Below are 25804 nucleotides of genomic sequence, written 5' to 3'. Positions count from 1 at the left end.
TTCTCCCTCGTCATGGAGAGCGGAAGAGAGAGAGGGAAAGGCAGAGAGAAACGCCGACGTGAGAGAGACACATCGATCGGTTGCCTCCAGCGTGGCCCCCACCAGGGCCCGGGACGGGGAGGAGCCTGCAACCCCAGAATCTCCCTCTCCCTTCCTCTCTGACACCAGTAAAATGTGTAAAAAGTAAATAACAATCACACCAGGGGGGCAGGACGTTCACTGGGAGTGAAGGCCGGTGGGGAAGGGGGCGGAGGGAGCGGGCTCAGCTTTCAGAGGCTGCCTCGCCTGCCAGATCCGCTGCGGCTGAGGGCGGAGGCGGCTCACCGAGGGTGTCTGGGACCAGCCGCCGCCTCCGCGGAGTGGCAGGGCGGCCGCTCTGTCATGGCAGGTGCCCCTCGGCGAGGACCGGCCGGGGCCGGTGTCAGGGAGGATCCTCCCGTGGACGGGCGCGCGGCTGCGTGCGCCCAGGCCTGACCTCAGCCAGGACCCGCCTCCGGCCACGGCCCTCCAGCGACCGGAGGAGACATCGCTGGTGAGCGGGATCGGAGCGAGTCCGGTGCCCAGCCCCGGTCAGCAGGTCCCCGCCACCCCGGCGTGGCAGAGGACGGACATCCTAGCGCCAACGCCGCTCTGAGCTGGAAGCGGGACTGTTACTCAGATGCGAGCCCCGAGGGGCAGGAACACGTGCTCCCGATGCACGCACGCCCCAGGACTCGGGGTGCAGGGGGCAGAGGCTGCCCCAGATGGCCCGGTGACGCAGGCCTCCTGGGCGTGGGGGCCAGGCGGAGCGGCGTGGGCACAGCGGGCCAGGGCCAGGAGGACGTGGTCGGAGGTCTCTCTTCCATTCGTCAGCTTGGCTTCTGGGTGCAGGTTCCTGCTCAGTGGTCCCCAGCAGCTCCCAGGTCTCCTAGCAACGCCCTAGGCAGGCGAGCCCCGCCTGCATCCCAGCCCCAATCCCAGGACTGCCTCTCATTGGCTCAACTTGGGTCACGTGGTCTCCAGGAACCAATCACTGTGACCTGGTTGATGAGTGTTAGGCGTGTGCCAATGGCTGGAGTTAGAACAGGGAAGGGAGGGGGGCCAGAGTGAGCAAGTGCTGGGCCCCCAGGAGAGGGGATTGGTAGGTGTGGCTCAGTGGATAGAGCGTCAGTCTGTGGGCTGAAGGATCCGGGTTCGATTCTGGTCAAGGGCACATTACCTGGGTTGCAGGCTCCATCCCAGTGTGGGGTGTGCAGGAGGCAGCCAAGCAAGGATTCTCTCTCATCACTGATGTTTCTCCCTCTCCCTTCCTCTCTGAAATCGCAAACATATATTTAAAACTGTTTTCCAGCCTTGGCCAGCGAGCTCAGTGGTTAGAGCACGGCCCCTCTCCTCCCCCAGGGAAGGCTGGAGGTGGGCACGTACCCGGGTTGCAGGTTCCATCCCTCGCTCACATCAGTGTTTCTCTCTCCTTCCCTCCCTCCCCCTCGCCTCTGCCCTCCCTTCCACTCTGGAAATCAATGGAAAGAAAATATCCTTGCGTCAAGTTCAGCCCCAAAACTAAGTGTTATATATATATATATATATATATATATATATAGAGAGAGAGAGAGAGAGAGAGAGAGAGAGAGGGAGAGAATATCACTGATTGGCTGCCTCCCTCAAGTCCACTACTGGGGATGGAGCCCACAACCCAGGCATGTGCCTTTGACCGGAATCGAACCCAGGACCCTTCAGTCCACAGGCCAATGCTCCATCCACTGAGCCAAACGGGTTAGGGCCCAAAACTAAGTTTTAACCTCCTGCTCTGCAGGTTCGGGGTGTGCAGCGCTTCCCAGGAACCCCTGGGGGCCTGGGCGACGCCCCCTCCGCTTGGATTCCCCAGGGGCGCGGATCTTGCGTGGGAGCGGCGGGCCCCTGGCCCCACCTCCCCAAAGGATCCAGAAAGGGCGGCCCCGGAGCCAGCGAGCGGGGGATGTGGTCTCTCGCGCCACCTGCCGGCCGCACCGGCCCATTGCAGTCCTCGCCGGCGCCCCGCCGCCCAGGGAGGGGACGGCCAGGAGGAGGACAGATCTGATCCGGGAAAATGAAATCTTCCAAGCGCCTTCAAACCACCATTTCTCTGGCTTTTCCTGTTTCCAGAGCGGGGCCCTGAGATGCGAGATGGCAGCAAAGCCCAGCACCCCGGCACCCCTGACTGCAAACCGGCGCCCCGTCCGCGGCTTTAAGACTCTGGGGGCTGTTTGGGGACTGGCGGATCCTTGTCGGCCGCCTGAGGACAAACGTCCCCTCCTGCCAGGTGGCCTCTGCCGTCGTCCTGGTGGCGTGGCCGTACGGAGTGGCTGCACCCCGGGTGTGTGTTGAAGGTGGGGGTGCGTGCATGCAGGACTGGGTGTTGGAGCAAGTTGTGCCAAAGATGATGTCATGGCTTTTGGTTGAAGTCATGGCAACTGTGGAGAGTGGCCACAGCGTTTGGACAGGTTCAGCCTGGGACTCATGAGAGGGCACGGTAACAGCCAAAGGCAGTGGCTGTGAGCCGGACCTTACGGTCCGAACCCGTGGCCCCACGTGGCTGAGTGAAATGGGCTGCAGGAGGTGCAGCCAGTTAACAAAGCTTGACCAGGAGCGTGTGGTTGAGTAGATTCGAACCAGCCAGTGGATAGAGCATCAGCCTCTGGACTAAAAGGTCCCAGGTTCAATTCCAGTCAAGGGCATGTACCTTGGTGGCGGGCACATCCCCAGTAGGGGGTGTGCAGGAGGCAGCTGACTGATGATTCTCTCTCATCGATGTTTCTAACTCTCTATCCCTCTCTCTTCCTCTCTGTGAAAAATCAATAAAATATATTTTAAAAATAAATAAATAAATAAATAAATATCCTCTAAAAATGTTTCAGAACCGCGAAGTGCAATGCAGTTTGAATTAAGAATTCATCGGGTTTTGCTTTTCCGACTGTTGGCTCCATTTTTTCTAAAGAGCGAAAATGGAGAAAACCACAGTGACCTGCTACAGAGGAGACGCTGGCCTCTCGGTCCCGCGTGACCTTGCTGCCTGCTGTTGGCCAGAAGCAGGGGCTGGACCGTCCTTCTATCCAGGGACCCCCTTCTGTGTCCAGGGAGCTTGGACACGGAGAACACGCCACCCACGGCTCCACCCGGCCCTTCCCGGGCTCCACACGTGTTCTCACGCTTCGGCGTCCCTTCTGCTCTCCCAGACGGGGCCTGCCCACCCCCAGCAGCCCCTGACCCAGGCGATGTTCTTCCCCGGGCAGGGACTGGCCAAGTAGCAGGGCCACGTGCAGTGGTGGTGCCTGTGTGGTCACAGGCGTGGGGAGGAGCTCGGGACCCTGGCCACGGAGTTCGCGCCGTGGCTAAAGTCTGGCGTCACAGGACTCTACCGGGGACACGTTCCCCAACGCGTAAGCCTTCACGTGCGGAAGGGCCCGCTGTCCTTCATTCAGAACCTCCCGCGGCACAGGGGTCCATGGCTGTATCATTCAGGCGCTTCGTGCCACTAAACTAAAGCCACAGCGTTCCGTGGTCCTTGTCTACCTTCTAGCTGTGGCTCTCACGCACTCTGTGAGTGACGAGTGTTCATTTGTTCCGTTACGCTTTCCGTTGCTGCTGCTGGTGTGTGTGTGTGTGTGTGCGCGCGCGCGCGCGTGTGTGTGCGTGTGTAAGTGTGTGCATGTGTGTTGAGCACTATATGGCCACCTGTTGGCTGACCTTCAGTTTCTGTTTAACCTTTGCCAAGAGTCCCCACTCTGCCTCCAGTGGAGACCAGCTGTAAGAGTGGACAGGGGACAGGCACTGGGCCAGAGAGGGCATCCTATTGCAGCGGCTGCAGTGACCAGGTTGCAGATGGGCCTGTGTCTAAGCCAGTAGTGAATCTCAGGACTTTTAAAAAATATATATATATTTTTATTGATTTCAGAGAAGATGGGAGAGGGAGGGAGAGATGGAAGCATCAGTGATGAGAGAGATCATCATCGGCTGCCTCCTGGCACGCCCCCCACTGGGGATCGAGCCCGCGACCCGGGCCTGAGCCCTTGACCAGAGTTGAACTGTGACCTGGTTCATAGGTCGACGCTCAACCAGAGCCTCGCCGGCTGGCACATCTCAGGACTTTTTAAAATATATATATTTTATTGATTTTTCACAGAGAAGAAGGGAGAGGGATAGATAGCTAGAAACATCGATGAGAGAGAAACATCGACCAGCTGCCTCCTGCACACCCCCCACCCGGGATGTGCCCACAACCAATGTACATGCCCCTGACCGGAATTGAACTTGGGACCTTTCAGTCCGCAGACCAACGCTCTCTCCGCTGAGCCAAACCGGTTTCGCACATCTCAGGACTTTTGCAGGCACTTCCGGAGCACGGTTCTCCCTGCTGCGCAGTGTGGGTGGAGCGTCAGACCGTCCCGCTCCTTCCTGCTGTGGGGGCTGTGAGCCTCAGAGGGAATCCCCCGAAGAAGGGGAGACAACACCTAAGAGAAACCGAGCCCTGACTGAGCCGCAGCCGCGCCCGCGCCACGCGCCACAGGGCGGTGTCCTCGGCCGGGAAGGCAGCGGGAACTGAGCTTCTCTTGTGACCAAAGGGGTGCTGACACGTTCCTCTTTTCCCTAACCCTTGCCCAGGGCTGTGATTGTTACTGGTGTTTAGAGTGGGCGGGAGGGAAGGAGGGAGAGAGAAACACCCATTGGTTGCCTCTCTTAGGAGCCACGACTGACCGGGATCGGACCTGCAGCCCCTTGGTCTACCTGACGGAGCCACCCAGCCAGGACCCGACACTCGGTTTTAAAAGCGGCTGTGGCCTTCCTGGGAACCGCGTCTGCAGAACCTGCTGGTGGGGGAGATCAAGGGGAAGTGTGGAGAGAGGAGCGCTCAGCCTGCTGTGAGGGCCTGAGTGCCAGGCGCTGTTGTAGACACGGGGCGACAGAGGGCGCTAACGAGCGTCGGAATCCTCACACTCGGTGCAACCCAAGCAGGAGCGGGTTAACTCTGATGGCCACCAGCAGAGGGCAGTAGTGGTCTTTCTTCTTCTTCTTCTTCTTCTTCTTCTTCTTCTTCTTCTTCTTCTTCTTCTTCTTCTTCTTCTTCTTCTTCTTCTTCTTCTTCTTCTTCTTCTTCTTCTTCTTCTTCTTCTTCTTCTTCTTCTTCTTCTTCTTCTTCTTCTTCTTCTTCTTCTTCTTCTTCTTCTTCTTCTTCTTCTTCTTCCTTCTTCGTTCTTCTTCTTCTTCTTCTTTCTTCTTCTTTTTTTTTTAAAGCAGCATATTGGATTTGGGGATAGATAGAAATACCACCCCCTCTTGAACCCAGGCCTTCCCTGTGGCGTTGCTGTGTGGCCTGTCTGTTGATTTTCCGTTCGTCAGGGGGTTGTTGGCTGGCTAAGGGGGCTCCTGGCTAAGGGGTACCAGGGGCTCTCGGAAAGCGAGCTCATGGCCTCTTGGAGAGAGGAGACAATTGTTCCAAGACGCCCGGAGTGACTCGGTTAGAATGAGCCAGAATTCAGAATCCAGAAGCCTCCGAGTCCGCCTACCTCACGTCTAGAAACAACACGGGGGAGGGAAGTCAGGGAATGGAGGAGGGTTCAGGGGCGGGTGGGAGGACCAGGCTCCTTTCACATGCCTCTGAGAGCGGCTTGGCCATGCCCTGCCTGCGTGGCTCAGTGGCTGAGCATCGACCTATGAACCAGGAGGTCACCATTCGATCCCCGGTCAGGGCACACGCCTGACTGGAGGGCTGCATCCCAGCCCCGGTCATTTCTCTGTCTCTCCCCCTCCCTTCCACTCTCTCTCTAAAAACAAACACCTGCAGAAAACAGTGTGGCTCAGTGTATAGAGCGTCGGTCTGCGAACTGGAAGGTCCCAGGTTCGATTCCTGTCAAGGGCATGTACCTTGGTTGCTGGCACATCCCTGGTAGAGGGTGGGCAAGAGGCAGCTGATCGATGATTCTTTCTCATTGATGTTTCTAGCTCTCTATCCCTCTCTCTTCCTCTCTGTAAAAAAGAAATCAATAAAATATATTTAAAAAACAAAACAAAAATGACTTAAAAAAGCAAAAACAAAAACAAAACCCCCACAAACACCTATTAGATATTTCTCGCTAAAAAAAAAAAAAAAAAAAAAAAAGCTTTCTTTCGATCCCCATGCTCTTCTCGGTTCCTCGTCGGGTTGGTTTGCTCCGGTCCCTGGCTCTTTAGGGAGGAGTTTCCTCACCTGTCAGTGCTCCTGGCATGCCCGTGTTTCCCAGGAGGCGCAGCAAAGCTGACCCCGGTTGGGGCTCACGTGAGGGAGTGGCCTGGCTTTGTCCCAGGCAAACCCCCACAGGCCAGCGGCCACAGGGGCTGTTCTCGGGACAGCCGACTCGGAGGGCCGTTCTCCAGCCCGCTGGGCTGCGGGAAGCATGGACCTGCCTGTGCGCTGGGCTCTGGGGAGCGGGGTGGGGAGGGGAGTGAGGGCCTTTCCGTGGAGGAGAGAGCTTCTCCCTCCGCCCCCTCTTCTCCCTGAGGGTGACTTCTCCCTTACCCCCTCCGCCCTCCCCAGGTTCGATGTCGCCAGAGGGTAGGCCTGTGACCTGGGGCAGCTGTGCGGGGTGGAGCTGCGGGGCTGTGGGGGGTGGAGAAGGGGCGGCGGAGGAGGTGGGACTCCCTGCGTGCCTTCCCCTCGCCCCCTGCTCCCGTTCTCCGGGCGTTTTGCGGGTCTGCATTCAGAGACCGTGTGTCTGGTTCCTAAGCTTTGCCGTGGGTTCTGCTACAGCCATCAGCTGGCTTTATTTATTTCTTTTCTTTTCTTTTTCTTTTTTCCCTCTGGCTCCAATGGCGTCTTTCCCAGGTCTGGTAAGTCAGTTACCATCCCTCCCCTGGCTCTCCAGTTTCCCACATGTGGGCTTTAAAAATAGATTCTTTTTTTTAAAAAAAATATATATTTTATTGATTTTGTACAGAGAGGAAGGGAGAGATATAGAGCTAGAAACATCGATGAGAGAGAGTCGTGGATCAGCTGCCTCTTGCACACTCCTTACTGGGGATGTGCCCGCAACCAAGGTACATGCCCTTGACCGGAATCAAACCCGGGCCCCTTCAGTCCCCAAGCCGACGCTTGTCTATCCATTGAGCCAAACCGGTTTCGGCTAAAAATACAGATTCTTATTAACCTCAGAGCGGAAGGGAGAGGGAGAGAGGGAAGAGACATCAATGATGAGAATCACCGATCAGCTGCCTCCGCACGCCCCACCCTGGGGATCGAGCCCGCGACCCCGGCGGGTGCCCTTGACTGGAACTGAACCGTGACCTCCTGGTTCATAGTTCGGTGCTCGACCCCTGAGCCACGCTGGCCGGGCCCATATGTCGACTTTTCTTGTTTGCTACTGTCTCCTATCTTTCTCCTCGGGCGTGAATTCATGTTTACTATGAGGTGGTACACTACTTGTGGAGCAGGTGTGCACTGACAGAGAAACTGGGCAGCAGGGAGTTTCCACATACACCCAGGCACCGTTTAACGATGGGGTACATCCTCAGACCACGTGACAGCAGGTGGCTTTGTCGTGTGCAAACCTCATGGAGGCAGTGAGGCAAGCTTAGGTGGTCTAGCCCGCTGCACGCCTAGGCTGTGAGCTCTAGCCTCATGGTCGGCAAACCGTGGCTCTTGAGCCCCCTTATGTGTGGCTCTTCCGCAAAATACAACAGCCTGGGCGAGTCTATTTTGAAGGAGTGGCATTAGAAGAAGTTTAAGTTTAAAAAATGTGGCTCTCCGCCGAGACTGGTTTGGCTCAGTGGATAGAGCATCAGCCTGCGGACATCATCAATGTTTCTAACTCTCTTTCCCTCTCCTTTCTTCTCTGTAAAAAATCAATAAAATATATTAAAAATAAAAAAAATAAAAAATGTGGCTCTCCAAAGAAATGTTACATGTTGTCCTGTTGGAATTCGCCTCTGTGGACTAATGAGTTTGCCGACCACTGCCCTAGCCTATTGCTCCTGGGCTGCTGTTGTCCCGGCTACGAGCCTGAGCAGCATGTCACCGTACAAAACAGCGTGAGACCAAATCCAGCAGTAGCGTGTACCATGGCTGCTGTTTACAGCAAACCTTGGAACGACTCCGTGGAACATGACGATCACATTCCAGTACGGGAAATGCCTAAACACGGTCCCGCGATACCAAGTTCTGTACCCAGTCGGATCCGAACACTCTACCCAGCGGGCAGCGCGGTGGGCGGGTTTACAGGTCACTGCAAACCGTGGGGAACGCTGGCGCCAACGGGCCAGCGGCTGGGTCCGGAGGTGATGGGCGAGTTTAGCTCCGTTGTGATCCACGGGACCAGGTCCTGCGTGGAGGAAAGGTGGCTAGGACTGCACGTGGACAGGAACGTGTGCCCAGGAACCAAAGCTGAGAGCCGCTGGCTAGTTTTCCGAGGTGACTTCCTCCGTCCCTGTTACATTTGTTGCTAGTGTGTTTGCTAGCTTGGAGGTTCCGGTGTGGCTCAGTGGGTGGAGCGCAGGCCTGCGGACTGCAGGGTCTGGTATTGGATTCCCGGTCCGGGCACCTGCTGGGGTTGCGAGCTCCATCGCCAGCAGGGGGCGTGCAGGAGGCGGCCGATTGATAATTCTCTCTCGTCGTTGACGTTATCCCCGCTGAAATCAGTAAAACTTCAACACACCCACCCCGCGGGCCACCAGGAAGTAAGGCGGCCGGAAGGCGCCCCCGGGGGTGCCGGGCCGCGTTCCGTGCGGGTGGAGCCCGGGGACCTTGGAGGGAGGATGGCCCCATCCCCGCGCTGGTTCCAGGGGAACGGAGGTCCCGCGAGTGACGGGCACTGTCTCCCGCGTCCGCAATCCCGCGCGCCACGTAGCTGGCGCCTCGCTCCTCGCGCCGGACGGAAAGCCAACCCCGCGGCCGGGAGGGCACGGCGCAGGGCGCGGGGAGGCTGAGCCCGGAGCCCAGACCGGCCGGTTTCCGCGCGGCACCTGCGGCCTCCCAGCGCCCGCTCTGCCCGAGGGCCCCGGCCCCGGCCCCGGCCCCGGCGTCCCGCTCGCAGCCAGCAGGGGGCGCCCGGGCCCGCGCGCGCCCCGCCAGGCGCGAGGCTCCGGGGTGGGGAGCGAGGCTGGGACCCGGGCCCAGGCGCCACCTCCGAGGTCCCGGCGGTGTCCGCCCGGTGCGCCCCCCGCGGGAACCGGCGCCGGGACGCCCAGGCCCCGGGGACGGCGCAGGGCCGCTCTGGCGAAGTGGGAGGAGACCCGAGAGGAGGGGAGAGGGGAGAGGGGAGGAGAGAGGGAAAAGGAGGAGAGGGAGGAGGAGGAGGAGGAGAGAGGGAAAAGGAGGAGAGAGGGAGGAGGAGGAGAGAGGAAGGAGGAGGAGAGAGGGGAGGAGGAAACAGGGAGAAGGAGGAGGAGACGCCGCAGGAGGAGGAGGGAAGGCGGCCGCGCTGCCCCCGCCCAGCGGAGCCGCGGGAGCGCCGGGAGCCCCCGCCCCGCCGCGCCGCCCCCGCCTCCCGCGCCTTCCGCCCGCACCTTGGGCCGTAGGTGCGCCGATCGGTCGGCGGAGCAGCCCGGCCGGAGCGGCTCCGGGCTCTGCGTCCATCAGTCCCTCCGTCGCCGCGGGAGCTGCCCGGAGGCGTCATGTAGCCGCAGCCGCGACCCTCCCGCCGATCGGCAACTACTTACTTATTTATATTTATTTTTTGGGGGAGGGCGTCGGGGGCGCGGCCACACCTCTCCCCGGCCCGCCTCCTCGCGCCTCCCGTCCGCGCGCCGCACCGCCTCTCCAGCCGCGGGTCGGGGAGCGCGGGCGGCGGGTCCCCGCCAGGAGCCATGGCCGAGGACGGCGCCGAGGTGCCCCGCGAGCTGACAGGTGAGGCCCCGCCCGGGCCGGGATCCCCGGGAAGTTCGCTCGCGTCTGGCGCCCAGGAGCCGGGTCCCGGGAGGCCGGCGGGGGGCGATCGGACGCCCGGCGCCGCCTCGGGCCGCCGCCAGGGGGTGCAGGCCGGCGGGGGTGGGGGGTGCCCGGTCTCGGGAGCTGCGGAAGCGAGGGGACCCCTCACCGCGCCCGCCCGCGGGCCCCTCGGGATGTGCGGGGCGCGCCGGAGGGACCGCCGGCAGGTCCCCCCCGCCCGCCGGAGTCCCAGCCGGAGGCGCCCGCCAACCCGCAGCCCGGGGAGGGGCGCGGGCTGGGGTCCGGACTCCGCCGGGGAGGCCGGGCCTGGGCTGGGCGCCGGGAGCGAAAGGGTCACCGGCTGCGCGGACGGGCGGAAGCCGGCGGGGCGCGGAGCCCGGTTTTCATGGTAACGAACCACCTGGGCCCGCCCGTCCCGGAGCCTGCGTGGCACCTGGTGCCCGCGCCCGGGTCCGAGCGCCCGGGCTTCCGTGTTATGCCTTGGGGTCGACTTAAGTTTTGTGGGGGCTGAGACGGCAGCGGTAGAATGTGGTGGGGGCCGCTCTGAAACCAGGGATTCAGTGCGTGTGTGTGTGTGTGTGTGTGTGTGTGTGTGATGTATTGAGAGTGTGTGTGATGTAGTGTGTATGTGTAGTGTGTCTGTAGTGTGTGTAAGGTGTATTGAATGTGCGTGACGTAGTGTGTACACGTGTGTGATGTATGGAGTGTGTGTGCGCCTGTGTGATGCTGAGTGATGTTGCACTGTGGGTGCGTGTGCTTTGAGCCCCAGGGACCTGAACCCCCGGGTCCCATTCCTGGCGCCCGGGCCTGCGGGTGTCCTTCCGGCTCCTGCTCAGGAGGGGTTCCCCGCCCCCTTTAGCCCCCGCACTTTGGGGCGTCTGCGGCGGCGGGCGGCGTGTGTGGTGTGAGATGCAGGGAATGTGTGCGCTCCTCTGTCCGGTGAGCCTGACCGGAAGGGCTGCCGCCAGGTCGGAGTGGGAGCTGCTTGTGCACGGATTTCGTTCGGGTCTGGAGTCTCCCTCCGCCCGCCTCTCCCCCGCCTCCTCCCTCTGTCCGGCGGTGGCGTCGGGCCCGCAGATAAGAATCAGCTCCCTGGGCTCCGGGGAGCCAGCGAGCGGTCTGTCCGGTTCTGGAAGCCGGGACCTTCCCCACACCCCCCACACCCCGCCCCGAAGAGGAAGCGCTGGGGTCCCCAGCTGCCCGTGGAGGTCCCAGGTCCCGGGAAGAGGGGACCAGGGCCCCTAAGGGGTGGGGGTGTGGGGGGAGGGCTGGCTTCCCAGTCAGCTGCGGAGCCTGCAGGGAGTGTGGCCACTGGGACCCCAGAGAGGCTGAGAACACTCAAGAGACCTTGAGTGGCAGCTGCAAGGTGTGGGCACATCCCCAAAGGAGTGCAGCCCCCAGACCAGGTGCAGGGCCTAAGGAAGGGAGGGGGCGGGGCTGAGAGGCCGGAGGTCGGGAACTTGGTGAGAGGTTCTGAGGCCTGGAGAGTCAAGGCCAGGGGTCAGGAGGTGTTTAGGTGGGAGTTTGGGGGGAGGGGAGACTTGGATACTGTGTGCAGAGGAGGAAGCTGTCTTGCGTGGCTCTGTCCAGGGTGGGTGCTCATGGGGGGGTCCCAGGGAGACCTTCCTGCCACCACATTGCCAGGCCTCCCCTTCTCTCTCAAGCCTCCAGGTCTGTTGCCTCCCGCCTCCTCACTCGATATATTTCCATTGATTTTTAGAGAGAGGGAGAGGGAGAGACAGAGAAAAACACTGATGTGAGAGAGACACACTGATTGGTTGCCTCCTGTATGAGTCCTGACCAGGGCGCGGGAACTTGCAACCAAGGCACGTGGCCTTGACCGGAATTGATCAGTTGGCAGGCCCATGCTTATCCACTGAGCTACACCATCCAGGGCATGAAACCAATAATATATATATAAAACAAGCAAATACCTTACAAAAGGCAAACAGCAACAAAACACCCAAATCCTCCTCCAAACGCCCCCGCCTCTCCCCCCGCGCTGTTGTCACTAGAGGATGCTGACGAGTCTGCCTCCTTCCAGAGAGCATCAAGGACGTCCTCGGCAGGAAGGTCAGGATCGCCCTGAAGAAGAAGGTCAGGTTGGAAGTGAAAGGGGACAAGTTTGAAAACAAGGTGCTGGTAAGTGCTCCGGCTCTTTCGGGAAAGCCTGCGGAAGCGGAAGTGGAAGCGGCCCCCCCCTCCGGACCGCCTCGCTGCCATGGGCCCTGGTCCTGTTTCACGTTTGGCTCACAAGTTCCCAGGACCGTGCTGCCCTGGAGTCCCCGGAGTGGGCGCGGGAAGTTCAAGTGGAAGGGGCCAGACTCTTCACAGCCCTGGGGTGGAGCTGCGAGCATCGCCATGTTTAGGCCCTGAGCTGCTTTCCCATTGGCCCCCCGAACCTGCTTTCCCATTGGCCCCCACGAACCTGCTATCCCATTGGCTCCCCCCTCCAGCCTGCTTTCCCATTGGCCCCCCTCCAGCCAGCTTTCCCATTGGCCCCCTCCAGCCTGCTTTCCCATTGGCCCCCCAAACCTGCTTTCCCATTGGCCCCCACGAACCTGCTATCCCATTGGCTCCCCCCTCCAGCCTGCTTTCCCATTGGCCCCCCTCCAGCCTGCTTTCCCATTGGCCCCCCTCCAGCCAGCTTTCCCATTGGCCCCCTCCAGCCTGCTTTCCCATTGGCCCCCCAAACCTGCTTTCCCATTGGCTCCCCCCTCCAGCCTGCTTTCCCATTGGCCAGTGCGGGATGCGCGGTGGACCATCCGGTCATCGCTGTGGTGGTGATGTGTGGTCTGATTGGTGAGGATGTAGGAAGAGGTTTCCTCACAGAAAATGGCCTGGGTCGGCTCGGGATTGAATGAGCTTTTCCCAAAGGCGGTGCCCGCGTCCGCCTGGTGGGTGAGGAGTGGGAACGGGAGAAGGTGGTCCTTTGCCGCCGTGTTCTGGTGTCTTGGCGGGAGGTGCCCGCTGGGGGCGGCGCCTGTGGGGGCTGAGATGGACCTCGGGGTTCTGGCCACGTTGCTGGGGGCTGAGGGGTGGGACTCGCGGGGCACAGCTGGTCACTATAATGAAGTTAGGGCCATTTTAGTACTCAATGCCAAGCTTTTTGGGGGGGGGCGGGGAGAGAATGGGTGTGGGGGTCCTTCTTGACCTCAGCTGGCTCCGGTGAAGGCTGAAAGGAAATGACACCAGCGCCGGGATGTGAGTGATGGTCCCCGGGACCTGGACTCCGAGCAGGTCCTCGAGTCCCCGCGGAAGCTGTACCGGCGGGAACGCGACCCTGCACGGGCGGGAAGGGTTGTAGACATATTCACGGTCCCACAAGCTTCAAGTTTGAGCAGGGCGGCCTACGCATTAGCCGCCTTTAGGTTGTGGATTTAGGAGTCCCTGCATTTTGAGAAAGCCAGTTAGTACTCATTTGCTTACACGAGACCTTGGGGACCGCCTTGTCATTGGCATTTCTGACTTCCTGTTGGCCCTTAGGTCACGCATGAGCTGGCCCGGTACTTTCCAGCTTTCTTTCCTGAGTCTGTGCCTCCCCTGCTCCCCTCCCCTCCCGCAGGGTGGTCCTTGCAAAGCCAGGAGGGTGTTATGTGGTTACTTGCTTCCGGTTCTCCCACCAGGAGATTTTACACCATTTCCAGCTTATCTTTTGCTCAGGGTTTATCTTCTCCTTCCTTCTCCTCACGGCCATCGGAGCTAATATTTATTGAACATTGACCGGCGGCGAGGCCAGGCCGTGGGCGGAACCCTTAATTATGCATTTCCTTGTTCCATCCCAGCTGCCCTGTGGGGCCGGCACTGCTTACTTCACTGGAAGGACTGGAGAGCTGAGGGAACTTGCTTCCGGTCACCCAGCTAGTTAACGGCTAGTTAAGGACTAGTTAATAACAGTCAGCTGTGCCTCACGCAGAGCCTGCCTGCTTTGTCATGTGCTCAGAGTAAGAAGAATTTGGCTGGTCCTTCTGAGGTTGTGGATTTTCAGCCCTCATCAGGGAGACTTGGGTCTTAGACAGATCGGCATCCCTGATTATTTGATTTGATCTCCTTGATCCATGTATTAACTTGTTCCTGACTCTCTGAGCACTATTGTGTGGCAGACACGTAGCATGTACAAAGTGCACATAGATTCTGCCTTCATGGGACTCAGAGCTCAGTCTAGTGGAAGGCACACACGCCAATAGGCAGCGCTGGGACAAGTGCCCTGAACACCGGGACCGCTGCTCATAGAGGGGCCCTAACTCAAGCCGGAGGGTCAGGGATGATTCCCAGAAAAGGGGGGTGGAGGCCCACACCGATGGGTGGGTCAGCCAGCCAAGGGTAGATGCCTGTCCAGAACAAAGGGAACCGCTTGGGCCTGGAGGCAGGGGGAGGGAGGGGGGTGAGCTCCGAGTGTTAGGGACCCGGGCAGAGGGCTCCCTCTTCTCCTGGCGGCTAAAGTGCAGGTGAAAGGTGGGGCAGGTTAGACAGGTGCCTTCTCCACACCCGTGTCCATTGCCATTCCCCCCTCTCTCCTCCCTCCTCCATCCCCCCTCCCTTCTCCGGGAGGAAGTGGGCCCAGCGCTGAAGGCCTTGGAGCCAGACCTGCTCTCCCCTGCCCAGCCCCTTGCAACAATGTCGCCCCCAGTTTGCAACAATGTCGCCCTCAGTCCGCTCTCCCTGTAGCACCTGCTCCTGTATGGGTCTGTAAGCCCTGGCTCTGGAGATTAGCTGGGACACAGTGAATTCTGCTGAGCACAGCGCTGAGCGCATGGGAAACTCCGGGCAGAGAAAGCCCCCAGAAGCGGGGGTGGGGAGGTGGGGGTGGGGGGGGGTGTCTCTCCTCCACTGCGGGGTGGCGCTCATTCCCCCCGAGGCCGGGAAGGCCTCATAGCAGCGTGGATGCACCAAACAGACCCCAAGTCCCCGCGGTGTCCTTTGGGCAAAGAAACCAGGTGCCCACGTGCCCAGGGATCACCTGAGCTTGTCCATCAGGATGTTCGAGATAAACCAGTGGCTGCTGTGGGGCGTGCCCAGCCGCTAACACACCTGTGAGGTTTCTAGGGATGAGGGAGAGGATGCGTCTTCCCTAAGCTGATTGGTCCAGAGCCCCCATGGCCGTGGGGGGAGGGGGGCGAGCGGCCTGGCCAGCTGGCGTGGGCTCCCACCTGAGGCCTGCCGTCCCTGGAACGGCCCTCGGGCCCTGTCCTGTGTTCCAGTGTATTCCCCTTCTGCCGTCAGCTAATTGGATCTCCGCCCACTTTTGTCAGGACCCGGACTTTCATTTTTTAAAATATGTTTTATTGATTTTTTACTGCAAGGAAGGGAGAGAGAGAGTTAGACACATTGATGAGACACATTGGTCAGCTGCCTCCTGCACACCCCCTGCTGGGGACGTGCCTGCAACCCAGGTACATGCCCTTGACGGGAATCGAACCTGTTACCCTTGAGTCTGCAGACCGACGCTCTATCCACTGAGCCAAACCGGTCAGGGCAGTACCCAGACTTTTAAACATGCCTTTTAATTGACGAATTCTTTTAAGATGGGACTTTCTGCTTTTCTGTAGTTGTAGGTTACGTGGGGTTATAAGGAACAACACAGGGAGCCTTCGCGCCCTCGTCCTGTCTCCGCTACCGTGTGAAGCCGTGACACAGCGTCACAGCCCGATGGCAGCGCCCGTCCCCAAGGGCAGCGCCCTCCCTCAGCCTCATCGCCACTCAGCTGTTCTCCCTTTCTATAATGTTTAAAAATGTGTATTTCTATTGATTTCAGAGAGGAAGGGGGAGGGAGAGAGGGAAACATCAGTGATGAGAGAGAATCATGGATCTGCTGCCTCCTGCCTGCCCCCCACTGGGGATGGAGCACACAACCCGGGCCTGTGCCCTGACCAGGAATCAAACCCTGACCTCCTGGTTCCCAGGCCGACGCTCAACTGCTGAGCCATGCCGGCTGGGTTTATCCTTGATGTTTCTCTCTCTCTTTCCCCTCCCTTCCTCTCTGAAATCAATATTTTTAAAAAACCAAATAAAAAACATAACTTTCCCTGGAGCTCGTAAAGCAGTGGTGGTTTAAGAGTGTACGTGCATTTCACAAGTTTATTGTTCAAGTCGAAGTGGCAGGAGCCCAGTCAGCGGTTTCCGGGGCCACTTGGGTGAACGGCCTTAGACCCTGGACTTTGTTGGGGCTGCAGGGATGTAGGGTTCCCCAGCCAGCGGGCGGATGTGTGGGGGGGTCAGAGGCAGCTCAGGCCGCCACCTCAGGATGCCCTCACGCCCCCTGCTGCCCTGCCAGAGCGTCCCTGGTGCTGCCCCGCGGTCCCTGCTCGTGTTGGACCTCCGCTGACCTTCCCGCCGGCATCTGCAGGTCGCGTGGCACCTGAAGAGGCTGCTGGGACAGGGTGGCGGGCCCCCCCGCCCCCCCCTGCGGCGCCCGGCCCCGGTGGGGGTAACTTGAACGGTCCTCTTTGCGACACCACAGGAGCCTCGGCTTTTCGGGATCGCTTACGATCCAGGCCGGGTGGTTCTCAGGGCGCGGGGTGAAGTTACAGGCGGAGAAAACTGAGCTTGGGAAACGGGAGGCGCGGTGAGCCCCCTTGCTGCCAGGGTCCTGGCGAAGTCCCGGGGAGTTCACCCTCCGTCAGTCCATGGAGGGCCTCGGAAGGCACCCCGCTCAGAGCCCTGTCCCCTCCCCCGAGCCTGGCGGCCTGGGCGCAGCTCGCCTCCCCCCACGGGCCAGGCCTCCGTGAACCTGCTACCTGAGCCCCAGGACGTCCTCTCTCTTCCCCAACTGCCCTACTTTCTGCGCCAGCGCGGGCGGGTCGGATGACCTTGGGCTAGGAGCCCTTGAACCTGGACCAGCCTGGTGTAACTTTTCCTTGTTCTTGAAAAGATACGGTCGCCCCGCCTCTGGGATTTAGCCCCCCCTGGGACGTGGGGGAGGGGACGAGGGCCTCGAGGAGCCCTGAGACCTAATCAGAACGTGGAAGGAACAGGGAGGAACGCTGCTGTTGAAGTGACAAGACGGTCACACAGCCGCGCAGACACGAAACAAAGGCTGCATTAAGGCCGCAGCGCCTCCATGTTCCCATTCATTGGCGGCTCTGCTCGTCCTGACCGTGAGAGCAGGTGGGAAAGGGGCCTGTTGTCTGCATCTGTGCTCACTTTCCCCAGCTCGCTCTGAAAAGGAGGGGAATGAGCGTAACTTGGGGGGGAGGGTGCGAGTGTGTGAATAAAACTGTTCACTTTCATAATTTTATTACCCGGTGTCACCCCGATACATTCAACAAAATGGAAGAGAGAAAAAAGAAATGTAAAACCCGGAGGGAAACACTCCGGCTTGTTTTAAGGGGTGCATTCCCCCGCGGACTGGTGTGCGGGAAGCCTGCGTGGAGAATCACGCCCCCCTCATCAACGTTACCGGCCCTTTAAACCACCTGCTCAGCAGAAGGGCTGGTTCTCTCTGCTGTAAGCCAGGGCTCCTCGCACCAGGCTCCCAGGCCAACTTCGGTCTCGCAGGCCAGGAGAAGGCCGGGGTGCGGCCCAGGTGCCCCCCGGGTCCCAGTCACAGCTCCTGACTGTCACCAAGTCTCGGCTGACTCAGCCTGAGTCAGCGGTGCCTTCTCCTTGGCTGGGCCCCGGAGGGGTGAGGCTGTGTGATGCCAGCCTGGTCTTTGTCCTCGGGGAGCAGGCTTGCAAATGGCCGGGCTCCGGTGCACTCCTTGGACACCAGGCAGAGACGAGGGCCCCTCAGGAGTCAGCAGGGGCTGGAGCAGCGGGCCCTGTATCTTAGGAGAGAGCCGAGTGTCCGCAGGAAGGAGAGGGCCCGCCTCCCGGCAGCTCACCTGTGCAGCTGGCGGAAATCTCTGGGTCCTGGACCTTCCTTCTGTTCCTGCTCCCCATCCCCCCTCCTCAGCCGTTCCCCCTGGGGGGCGTGTCCAGGTGAAGGGCTCCGGGCTGGGCTCCCAGGAGCCCCCGGTCCAGGCCACGTGCCCCCTGGCCCCTGGGCTCCTGGCTGGCTGGGGCGTCGGGGGCGGCTCCTCTGGGACTGTGTGAGGTTCGGGGGGCAAATCATCCATCACATCTGGGTGGTGCCTGCGCTTCGGGCTTTGGCGTCTGGCGGGGGAGGCTTCCAAGTAAAGAATGGACCGCGGGGGATTGGGGGACGGGGTCATGGCAGCCGGACACTTGACTGTCGCTGGTCAACCTCTAACAGAGGCAGCGGAGGTTATCAGCGCAGTGACCTGTAAGCCATCAGCCCCTCCCCCCACTCTCACCTGTCGGTGAGACACACCCACCGGAAACAGTGGCCGCACCTGAATGCCTCCGGGGAGGAGGGGCGGAGGCGAGACCCTGAGGGTTCCCATGGTTTGAAAACCCCCAGGGCGGTTTAGGAGACACTCTCCTCCCAGCCCACTCCGCTTCCTAGCCCCCGATTTTATTTTAAAAATTTTGAAGATATTTTCTATGATTGACTTCAGAGAGGAAGGGAGAGGGAGAAAGGAACATCCATGATCAGAGGATCCCGGGTCCGCTGCCTCCTGCACCAGCCCCTGATTTCACTGCAGGGCCACGAGCCACCTGTCGAACCGCCCGGGCCTGTTTTCCTCGAGGCCCGAGGTGTCGCCTGGACGTCCGAGGTGTGGGCTGTGTGAGGGCCACGGCCGCATCTCTCTTGGGGACACTAACAGCTGACCTTGTCCCCGTCCAGAGAACGTAACCCCACTGAGCGGCGTCACCTACACTCCAAGTCTGTGTCCAGGTGAAGAGTGAGGACCTTCCCTGAGGCCTGCCCACTCCTCCCCCTCCTTCGGGGCGTGGCCCGCGCACCTGCACAGCCCAGGTGCGGAGGGTAGCGGCCTGGGCCTCCGCCTCCTCCCGGGTCTGACCTCTTAGTCTAGATACCCCCCCCCCCAAAAAAAAAAAACCCAAAAAAACAAAAAACAGGCCAGAGAGCTGATTTCCACATTGCGGGCGTCCTTTCTCTTATTCCACCGGAATTTTTCTTTTTCTCCAGGGAACTTAGCCAGGAGGATTGCAACACATAAGCTTAAAAAAAAAAAAAAAGGAAACTTCATGAATGCAGGAATGTAAACGGAGCCACACCCAGAATGAATGGGTTTTAATTCCCAACACGTTCTTTTTCTGGAATGTGTGAGAAGTCGAACTGGGGAGACTGACTGGAACGCTTTTTAAAAGAGTTTTTATCTTTCCTTTGGGGGGCGGGGCCACTCAGTCTTACGATGGGGATGGTCTCGCCCTCCCACCCCCCACCCCCTGCCAGCACTGCCTGAAGCCGGTGTTTGAACCCCTGCCAGGCGGCCTGAGGTTTGCGTGTGCTAAGGAAGCAGCTGGCAGCCCAGCCCGGCCCGCCTCCCGGTGCCAGGGCCGGAACTTCCTCCTGGGAGCTCGCGCCAGGGCCCCGGGAGGTGAGGGGCGGGGCGGGACAGACCTCGGCGGCCCTTTCTGAGTGAGTTGTGAAGGGCTCTTTGGAAAGTTCTCCTTGGATTCGGCTGGTTTCCCATAGTGACGGCCCTAGCCCTTGCGATCGGCTGGGAGCCGCGGCCTCCCCACCAGCCCCGCCCCCAGCGCCCGACCACGCCCCCAGCGCACCGGCCCCGCCCCTGGACACGCCCCCAATTCCCCAGGCCCGGCCCCGCCCCGCCCCGCCCCGCCCGCGTGGACTCTGCAGCCGCCCACCGGCCGGGCCTGCCCCCCACGTTCCAGCCTGCGCATCATCTCCCTGTTTCGCTTGGCGAACACAGGGGTCGGTCTCCCCGAGGGTGGGGACGGTTAAGAAATAACAAGCTGTCCTTCGCTCTGCAAAATGGGCGCCGAGTGTTTGTCCGGCGGGAGGGCGGGGCGCTTTCCTCCCCGCCCTTCCTGCCTGCCCGCTGCCTGGCCGTCTGGGGACAGCGTTGCCCACTGCCTGGTCCCCCGGAGTGGGGAGGGGCTGGTCTCCTCGATCAAGTTGCTTCCCTAACCGTTTTTATTTATTTTAAGTATGTTGTGTGTGTGTTTGTTTTTCATTAAGTTGATTTCAGAGAGAGGAAGGAAGAGGAAGAGAGAGAGAGAGAGAGAGAGAGAAACACCAATGATGGGAGGGAATCATTGATCCGCTGCCTCCTGCACGCCCCACCCTGGGGATGGAGTGAAAGCCCCAGCATATACTCTCACCGGGTGGATGCTGAACCACTGGGCCACACGGCCCGAGGGCCCCAGCTCCCCAGTTAGCAGTCAGCTAAGGGAGGAGGAGGAGGAGGAGGAGGAGGCCGGCTGTGTTCTCAGGGCTGCGTTTCTCAGGTGTTTAGAGCTTTGCCTGGAGAGACAGCTGTTTCTTTTAAAGGAGACTTGGTGGAAACCAGAAGGGGACGTTTAAGAAAAAATAGCTGTGTGTACCGGGCTCGCTTTCCTGGAGGCCGGTCAGGCCTCGCCCGTCAACGCCGCCTTTCACTTCGCGGGCACAGGAAAGCAAAGGATGTGAAACACGGCAGGAATTTTGCCCAAGGAGTCCCTGGAGCCGGGGGGGGGGGGGGGGGGGGGCGAGGCGGAGACTGGCCAGTGAGACCTGTAAGTCACGGGTCTGTTGTTCTCTCTCTAATTCCAGTGAGTCAGACGTTTGAATCGGGAAAACTACACTGGGTCAAAGGGCGCGAGGCTCCCAGAGGGACCCGGAGGGTGGGGCCTTTCTCTGCCTGCGTGTGAAAGCCGGCTTACTTTCTTCTTCTTCTTCTTTTTAAAATATATTTTATTGATTTTTCACAGAGAGGAAGTGAGAGGGATAGAGTTAGAAACATCGATGAGAGAGAAACATCATCAATCCGCTGCCTCCTGCCCGCCCCCTGCTGGGGAACGAGCCCATATCCCGGTTGACGCTCAGCCACTGAGCCACACGGCTGGGCCAGCTCCTTTTTGCTAATGACACACACACACAATCATAGTCAGCGAGGTTTGCTTCCCCTCCCTGGCGCCTGGCCCGTGTGGCTCAGTGGGTGAGCGTCCACCTAGGAACCAGGAGGCCACGGTTCCCTGTCAGGGCACAGGCCTGGGTTGCGGGCTCCATCCCCAGTAGGGGGCGTGCAGGAGGCAGCGGATCCATGATTCTCTCTCACCATGGATATTTCTCTCTCTTTCCCCCTCTCCCTTCTCCAAAATCAATACAAACATATCAAGAATATAAATAGTTGTGGGATGAGCATGGAGCAGGCCCTTTCTCAGAGGTCAGGACGTCACTTCCTGGGGCTGGGGTGCAGGTTTCGCGAGCGAGCGTGGTGCTCTCTCGTCCGAATTGTTGCCGCGTGCCTCTGGGGACCGGTTCCCACCGTCGTGTGCGGGAGGATGACGGGAGGCGGTGCCTGTTCTGGGGCAGAGCTGACGCCGTCAGACAGGAGCTGCTGAGTCTGGAGGCTGGTGAACCCGCCGGCTGGCGGGCAGGCTGCTAGTTAATGATCCTAAAACAGCCTGAGCAACAGGCCGGCCCGGACGCCAGGGTCCTGTTCGTGTGGAAAGGAGTGGTGCTCAGTGGTCTGTCCCCTCTCTCTCCCTCCCTCCCTCTCTCTCTCTCACAGCTTTCAGATGGCGTTGTTTTGACTTGTTTGGGAGCTAATTTACTTCTTAAAGGGACGGATTCACCATCTGGGTGGTTGGGTGGCTGGGTGGCTTATAGTCACCAGCGATGTGAAGGCAGCGCCTCCTCCTGTTGCAGGATTCCCTGCTTACTCATTCGTTTGTCCCTCCACAAATACGACAGAAAGCTACCGTCTTTTAAAGTTTATATATATATGTATTGTTACTGATTTCAGAGAGGAAGGGAGAGGGAGAGAAAAACACCAATGATGAGAGAGGACCATTGATTGGCTGCCTCCTGCACACCCCACGTTGGGGATTGAGCCTGCAACCGGGCATGTGCCCTGACCTGGAATCGAACCCTGACCTCCTGGTTCATAGGTCAACACTCAACCATGGAGCCACGCCCACCGCCAGGCAAGTGTGGGTGTTTAATGTATTTACCTTTTCTCAAAAGCGACTAGAGAGGCCTTGTCTCTGTTCTGTAGAAGTTGTGTGCCCCACAGTGCAGGCGCCACCCGCTCCTGGCTCTTCCCCTCTCAGGTCCACTAGGAACTTGGGATCGTTATCGCTTTCTCTCCCAGAGTTGTCTCAGGTCCCGTGCGCTTCGGGGCCCTTTTCTGGAGCCTCGGCTTGCCTTCCCGGCCCCCTGGTCCTCGGGGAAATGGTGGTTGAGCTGATGAAGCTGAAAAGGGTGAGAACACTTTCTGAGCTGTTGAGCTAAGGACCAAACTCGGTCGGCCACCGGGGACGTGTCAGTCCAGCTGTTGTGGACCGCGGGGCTGCGCGTCCTGGGCCCACCATCGGTGCCAGGCTCAGGAAGGTCAAGTGTGTTCCCAGCCACAAAAGGTCTTTCAGTCACGTCGGAGGGGACGCGGCCCAGGAGAAGCAGTGGGCCATTTAAAACGACAATGGGTGGCTCAGACCCGGCAGATGGCCCGGCTGGTGGCCGGCAGCCCGTGGAGTGGCCCTAAGGGCAGGGAATCCCTTCCTCCCTCCAGTTTCTGCACATTGAAAGGAAATGAATTAGAAGGAATAACAACATGATATAACAACAACAAAACAAGGTATACAAACAACAAAAACATGATATACAAATGACACTGGTAGAAACAATGACTGATAAAGTGATTAAACTTGCTCTAATATCTCCCTGTACCACATGAAGAGTAACTACACTCTCAGAGTGCTTACTTAATTTCCCTTGTGATGGGGTATTTACAACTTTAACATCACATGCTCTTCCAACTCGAAAGAGGAAGATGTCAGTTTGTCTTATTGAGAGGGAGAGATAAGATAAACATCGATGATGGAAGAGAATCACTGATTGGCTGCCTCCTGCACGCCCCCCAATGGGGATGGAGCCCACAACCAGCGCCTGTGTCCCGACTGGCAATCGAACTGTGACCTCCTGGTTGGTTCCTAGGTTGACGCTCAATCCTTGGCCGACTTATAATTTAAGATGTTTTCTTTGGTCTTGTCAGGCAGCGGCCATCTCTACATAGAACTGGCATGGCCATGCGGTTGAGCGTCTGAATCTGACGCCCTCCGCAGTGGAGGGAGGGCCAGCCGGCGGGCCGCGCTCCGTGTGTGTGCCATCGGTTTTCCCAGCCGCATGGCGAGGGAACAGCGGAGGGTTCCCGTGGCGGCTCACCGGTTCCCGTCAGCGTGGTCAGGGGCGGCGCCGCCAGGTGGCACAGCCGGCCACGCCGCTCGGAGCAGACCGTTCACCGCCTGCCGCAGCCTCCCCTGCCGGCCTTCCCGGTGACCGAGGAAGAGCCACGAACACCGGCTCCTCCGTCCAGGGTCTGACACTCCGGAGGCCAGCGACCGCCGGCTTCATTCCCAGCGAGGCCAGGCCGGGGGTTCAGGGTGGACCTCGAACCCCAGCATGTGTGTTTACAATGCAGGTCGTTGGCCATGGGGGCATTGGTCCCCCCGGTCCGAGGAGGATGCAGGCCGGTGGGTCATCAGAGGAAGAAACCCCAGAGCAAATGCTGGCGAAGACGGTCCAGGAAGCTGTGTTTTTAAAAAATGCTGCTAAGGCCCGGCCGGCCGGGCTCAGGAGTGTCGACCTGTGAACCAGGAGGGCAGGGTTCAAGTCCCGGTCAGGGCACAGGCCCGGGTGGTGGGGCGTGCAGGAGGCCACTGATCAGTGATTCTCTCTCTTCCCCTCTCCCTTCCTCTCTGAAATCAATTAACCAACCAATCAACCAGTCTTGGCTCCGGGGTAGATCAGAGCTCAGAAGTCAGGAAAGCTGGGGACTCTCAACCACTTGCGTTCTGACCGCATTATCAGTAAATGGTTCCAGAGGAGAAGATAAGGGGAAAGCACCCGCAGAAAGTACCAGCATGTGATGGTCCCCCATGACCTCGGAGACCCCGAGAGGAAGTGCAGGAGGGAGAGTGGCTGCCGGTCACGGCCGCGGCGCGGCAGGAGCTGACACCCGCGTGCTGGGTGTGGGCGCGGTCCCGAGCTCTCTTGTTGGACCTCCCTTGAACTTTATGGGTGGGCGCGATTATCCCCATTTCACAGATGGGCAAATGGAGGCACTGAGCTGTAGGCGAGGCTGTGGGTCACGCAGGGAGCGAGCAGCTGACCGGGGCTGTGAATTGGGCCGTCAGGGGGTGGAGAGGGCTGAGGCTTGCCGAAGGTGCTGGGACAGTAAACCGATGGTAAAGGGTGTTTGCAGTGGCATGTGAACAGGCCTCCTGGAGGCTCGGGTAGGAACAGGGCAGACCCTAGGGCGCCTGTCCGTCCACTTGTCCTTTATCCACGTGCTAAAGCCTCCAGGACGTTCAGCATGTGCTGGGGAAGTAGCAAGAAAGAGCTAGTTTGTCTTTTTAAAAAATACATTTTTACTGACTTCAGAGAGCGGAAGGGAGAGGGAGAGCAAGAGGCACGTCCGTGATGAGAGAGCATCGTGGACCAGCTGCCTCCTGGCCTGGGGGGCGGGGAGGGTGGGAGGACCACCTCGGGCCCCGGAGGGCCGTCCTGACGCGCCAGGCAGTTTGCAGGCTGCTGGGATTGCCACAGCCCTCGTCTGGGGACAGTGGAGAGTCGGACGCAGCTGTGAGAGCTAACAAAACCCTGGGCTCCCCTCTCCGCTGCCCGGGGGATAGCATGTTGCAGAGCGAGGTTACAAAGTCACAATCACTCGGTTAATGTTGACAGTCATCTCAGGATTTGGGTTCCCTGCGCTGGGGTGGGGTGGGGTGGGGTGTGTGTGTTTAATTCTCTGCAGTTCCATTGCCTGTGAAAATCCACGTGACCACCACACTCCCCTTACCGTGACCTGCCCTCCTCTCTGTCATTCCGTCATTGCATGCCTGCTCTAGAGTGGGTTCACACAGCTGTAACCTTTAAAAAAAAAAGAAAATCTGTCTTTATTGTGGAACGGATTACAGTGTTCCCTTCCCCCACCTTGACCAACCCCCCCCCTTCAGCCCTCCCCCCACCTGTAGCCTGTCTCCGTGGCGATGCATCTGTGCAGACAAGTCTGTGGCCAATCTCTTCCCACCCCCTCTGACCCCATCCGAGCCTCCTCAGTCCGTTCCTTGTCTCTGCATCCGTGTTTGTTGTCAGTGTTCCGAGTTTGCGGGATTCCCCAGGGAAGCGCGGTCCGGGGTGTGAGTCTTTCTGGGATTGGCTTCCTTCCCTCTGCACGACCCTCCCCGGGTCCCCGCCTCCTCACTCGGCCTTTCGCCAGCTGGGCCTTCCTAAAGCAGGGGCTGGTGGAGTCTCCCCACGGACCAGGGAAGCGGGGCCAAGGCCGCGGCCGTGGCCAGGCAGGGAGCCCGAGGCGCCCTCCTCCCTCTGGCTGCCTTTGGCTCAGCCGTGACCTTGCGTCCGGGCCTGGGACTCACAGTGTGTTCCTGCGTGGGCACAGCTCTCCGCTCCTCAGAGCAGGGACTGAGAGAACCGCGGACTCAGAACAAGGTTTTCCCTTTTTAAAGAAAAGCGTGACTCCGGAGAAAGGAGGCTGGGAGGCAGGGACGGCGTGTACCCCTCCGGCTCTGCTCTGGGCTCGTTCCCAGGACGGAGCTCTGTGCTGAGCTCTTAGCTCCTGGACACCAGGCCGCCCCGATGCTCAGGGCGGTCACAGGGCGGGGGTCCGGGTAGTGGACCCACCGTTGCTAAGTCCACGCATAGAATCTTTTTTATTTTATTATTTTGATTATTTTAAACATATATTTTTATTGTTTTCAGAAAGGAAGGGAGAGGAGAGAAACATCAATGATGAGAATCCTTGATTGGCTGCCTCCTGCATGCCCCCTACTGGGGATCGAGCCCACAATCCAGGCCTGTGTCCTTGGTGGCGGGGAGGGGATGTTGTGTGTGTCTTGGCGTCACCTGCCTGTGTCTGAGCCTTCCTGCGGCAGGAAGTG

The 25804-nt window shown here is 59.6% G+C and overlaps 1 protein-coding gene across 4 annotated transcripts in view; it reads left to right on the top strand.

Annotated features, from left to right (window-relative positions):
* Positions 1–9379: 9379 nt before the first annotated feature.
* Positions 9380–25804, top strand: part of CARMIL1 (capping protein regulator and myosin 1 linker 1) — a 57202-nt gene continuing 40777 nt past the window's right edge. For 2 of the 4 annotated variants that reach the window (XM_084865596.1, XM_084865595.1), the window contains exons 1-2: positions 9381–9829; positions 11916–12013. In XM_084865596.1, the coding sequence (XP_084721722.1) occupies positions 9790–9829; positions 11916–12013 (138 nt within the window). In that variant the 5' untranslated portion in view covers positions 9381–9789. Of the gene's footprint in view, positions 9830–11915; positions 12014–25804 lie in introns of all 4 variants that reach the window. The other 2 variants (XM_084865598.1, XM_084865597.1) reach the window with 2 other exon arrangements.

This window comes from Pipistrellus hanaki (assembly GCF_964339955.1).
Source record: "Pipistrellus hanaki genome assembly, chromosome: 18".
NCBI classification, from domain to species: Eukaryota; Metazoa; Chordata; class Mammalia; order Chiroptera; family Vespertilionidae; genus Pipistrellus; species Pipistrellus hanaki.
This window is presented reverse-complemented; position numbering and strand designations above follow the sequence as displayed.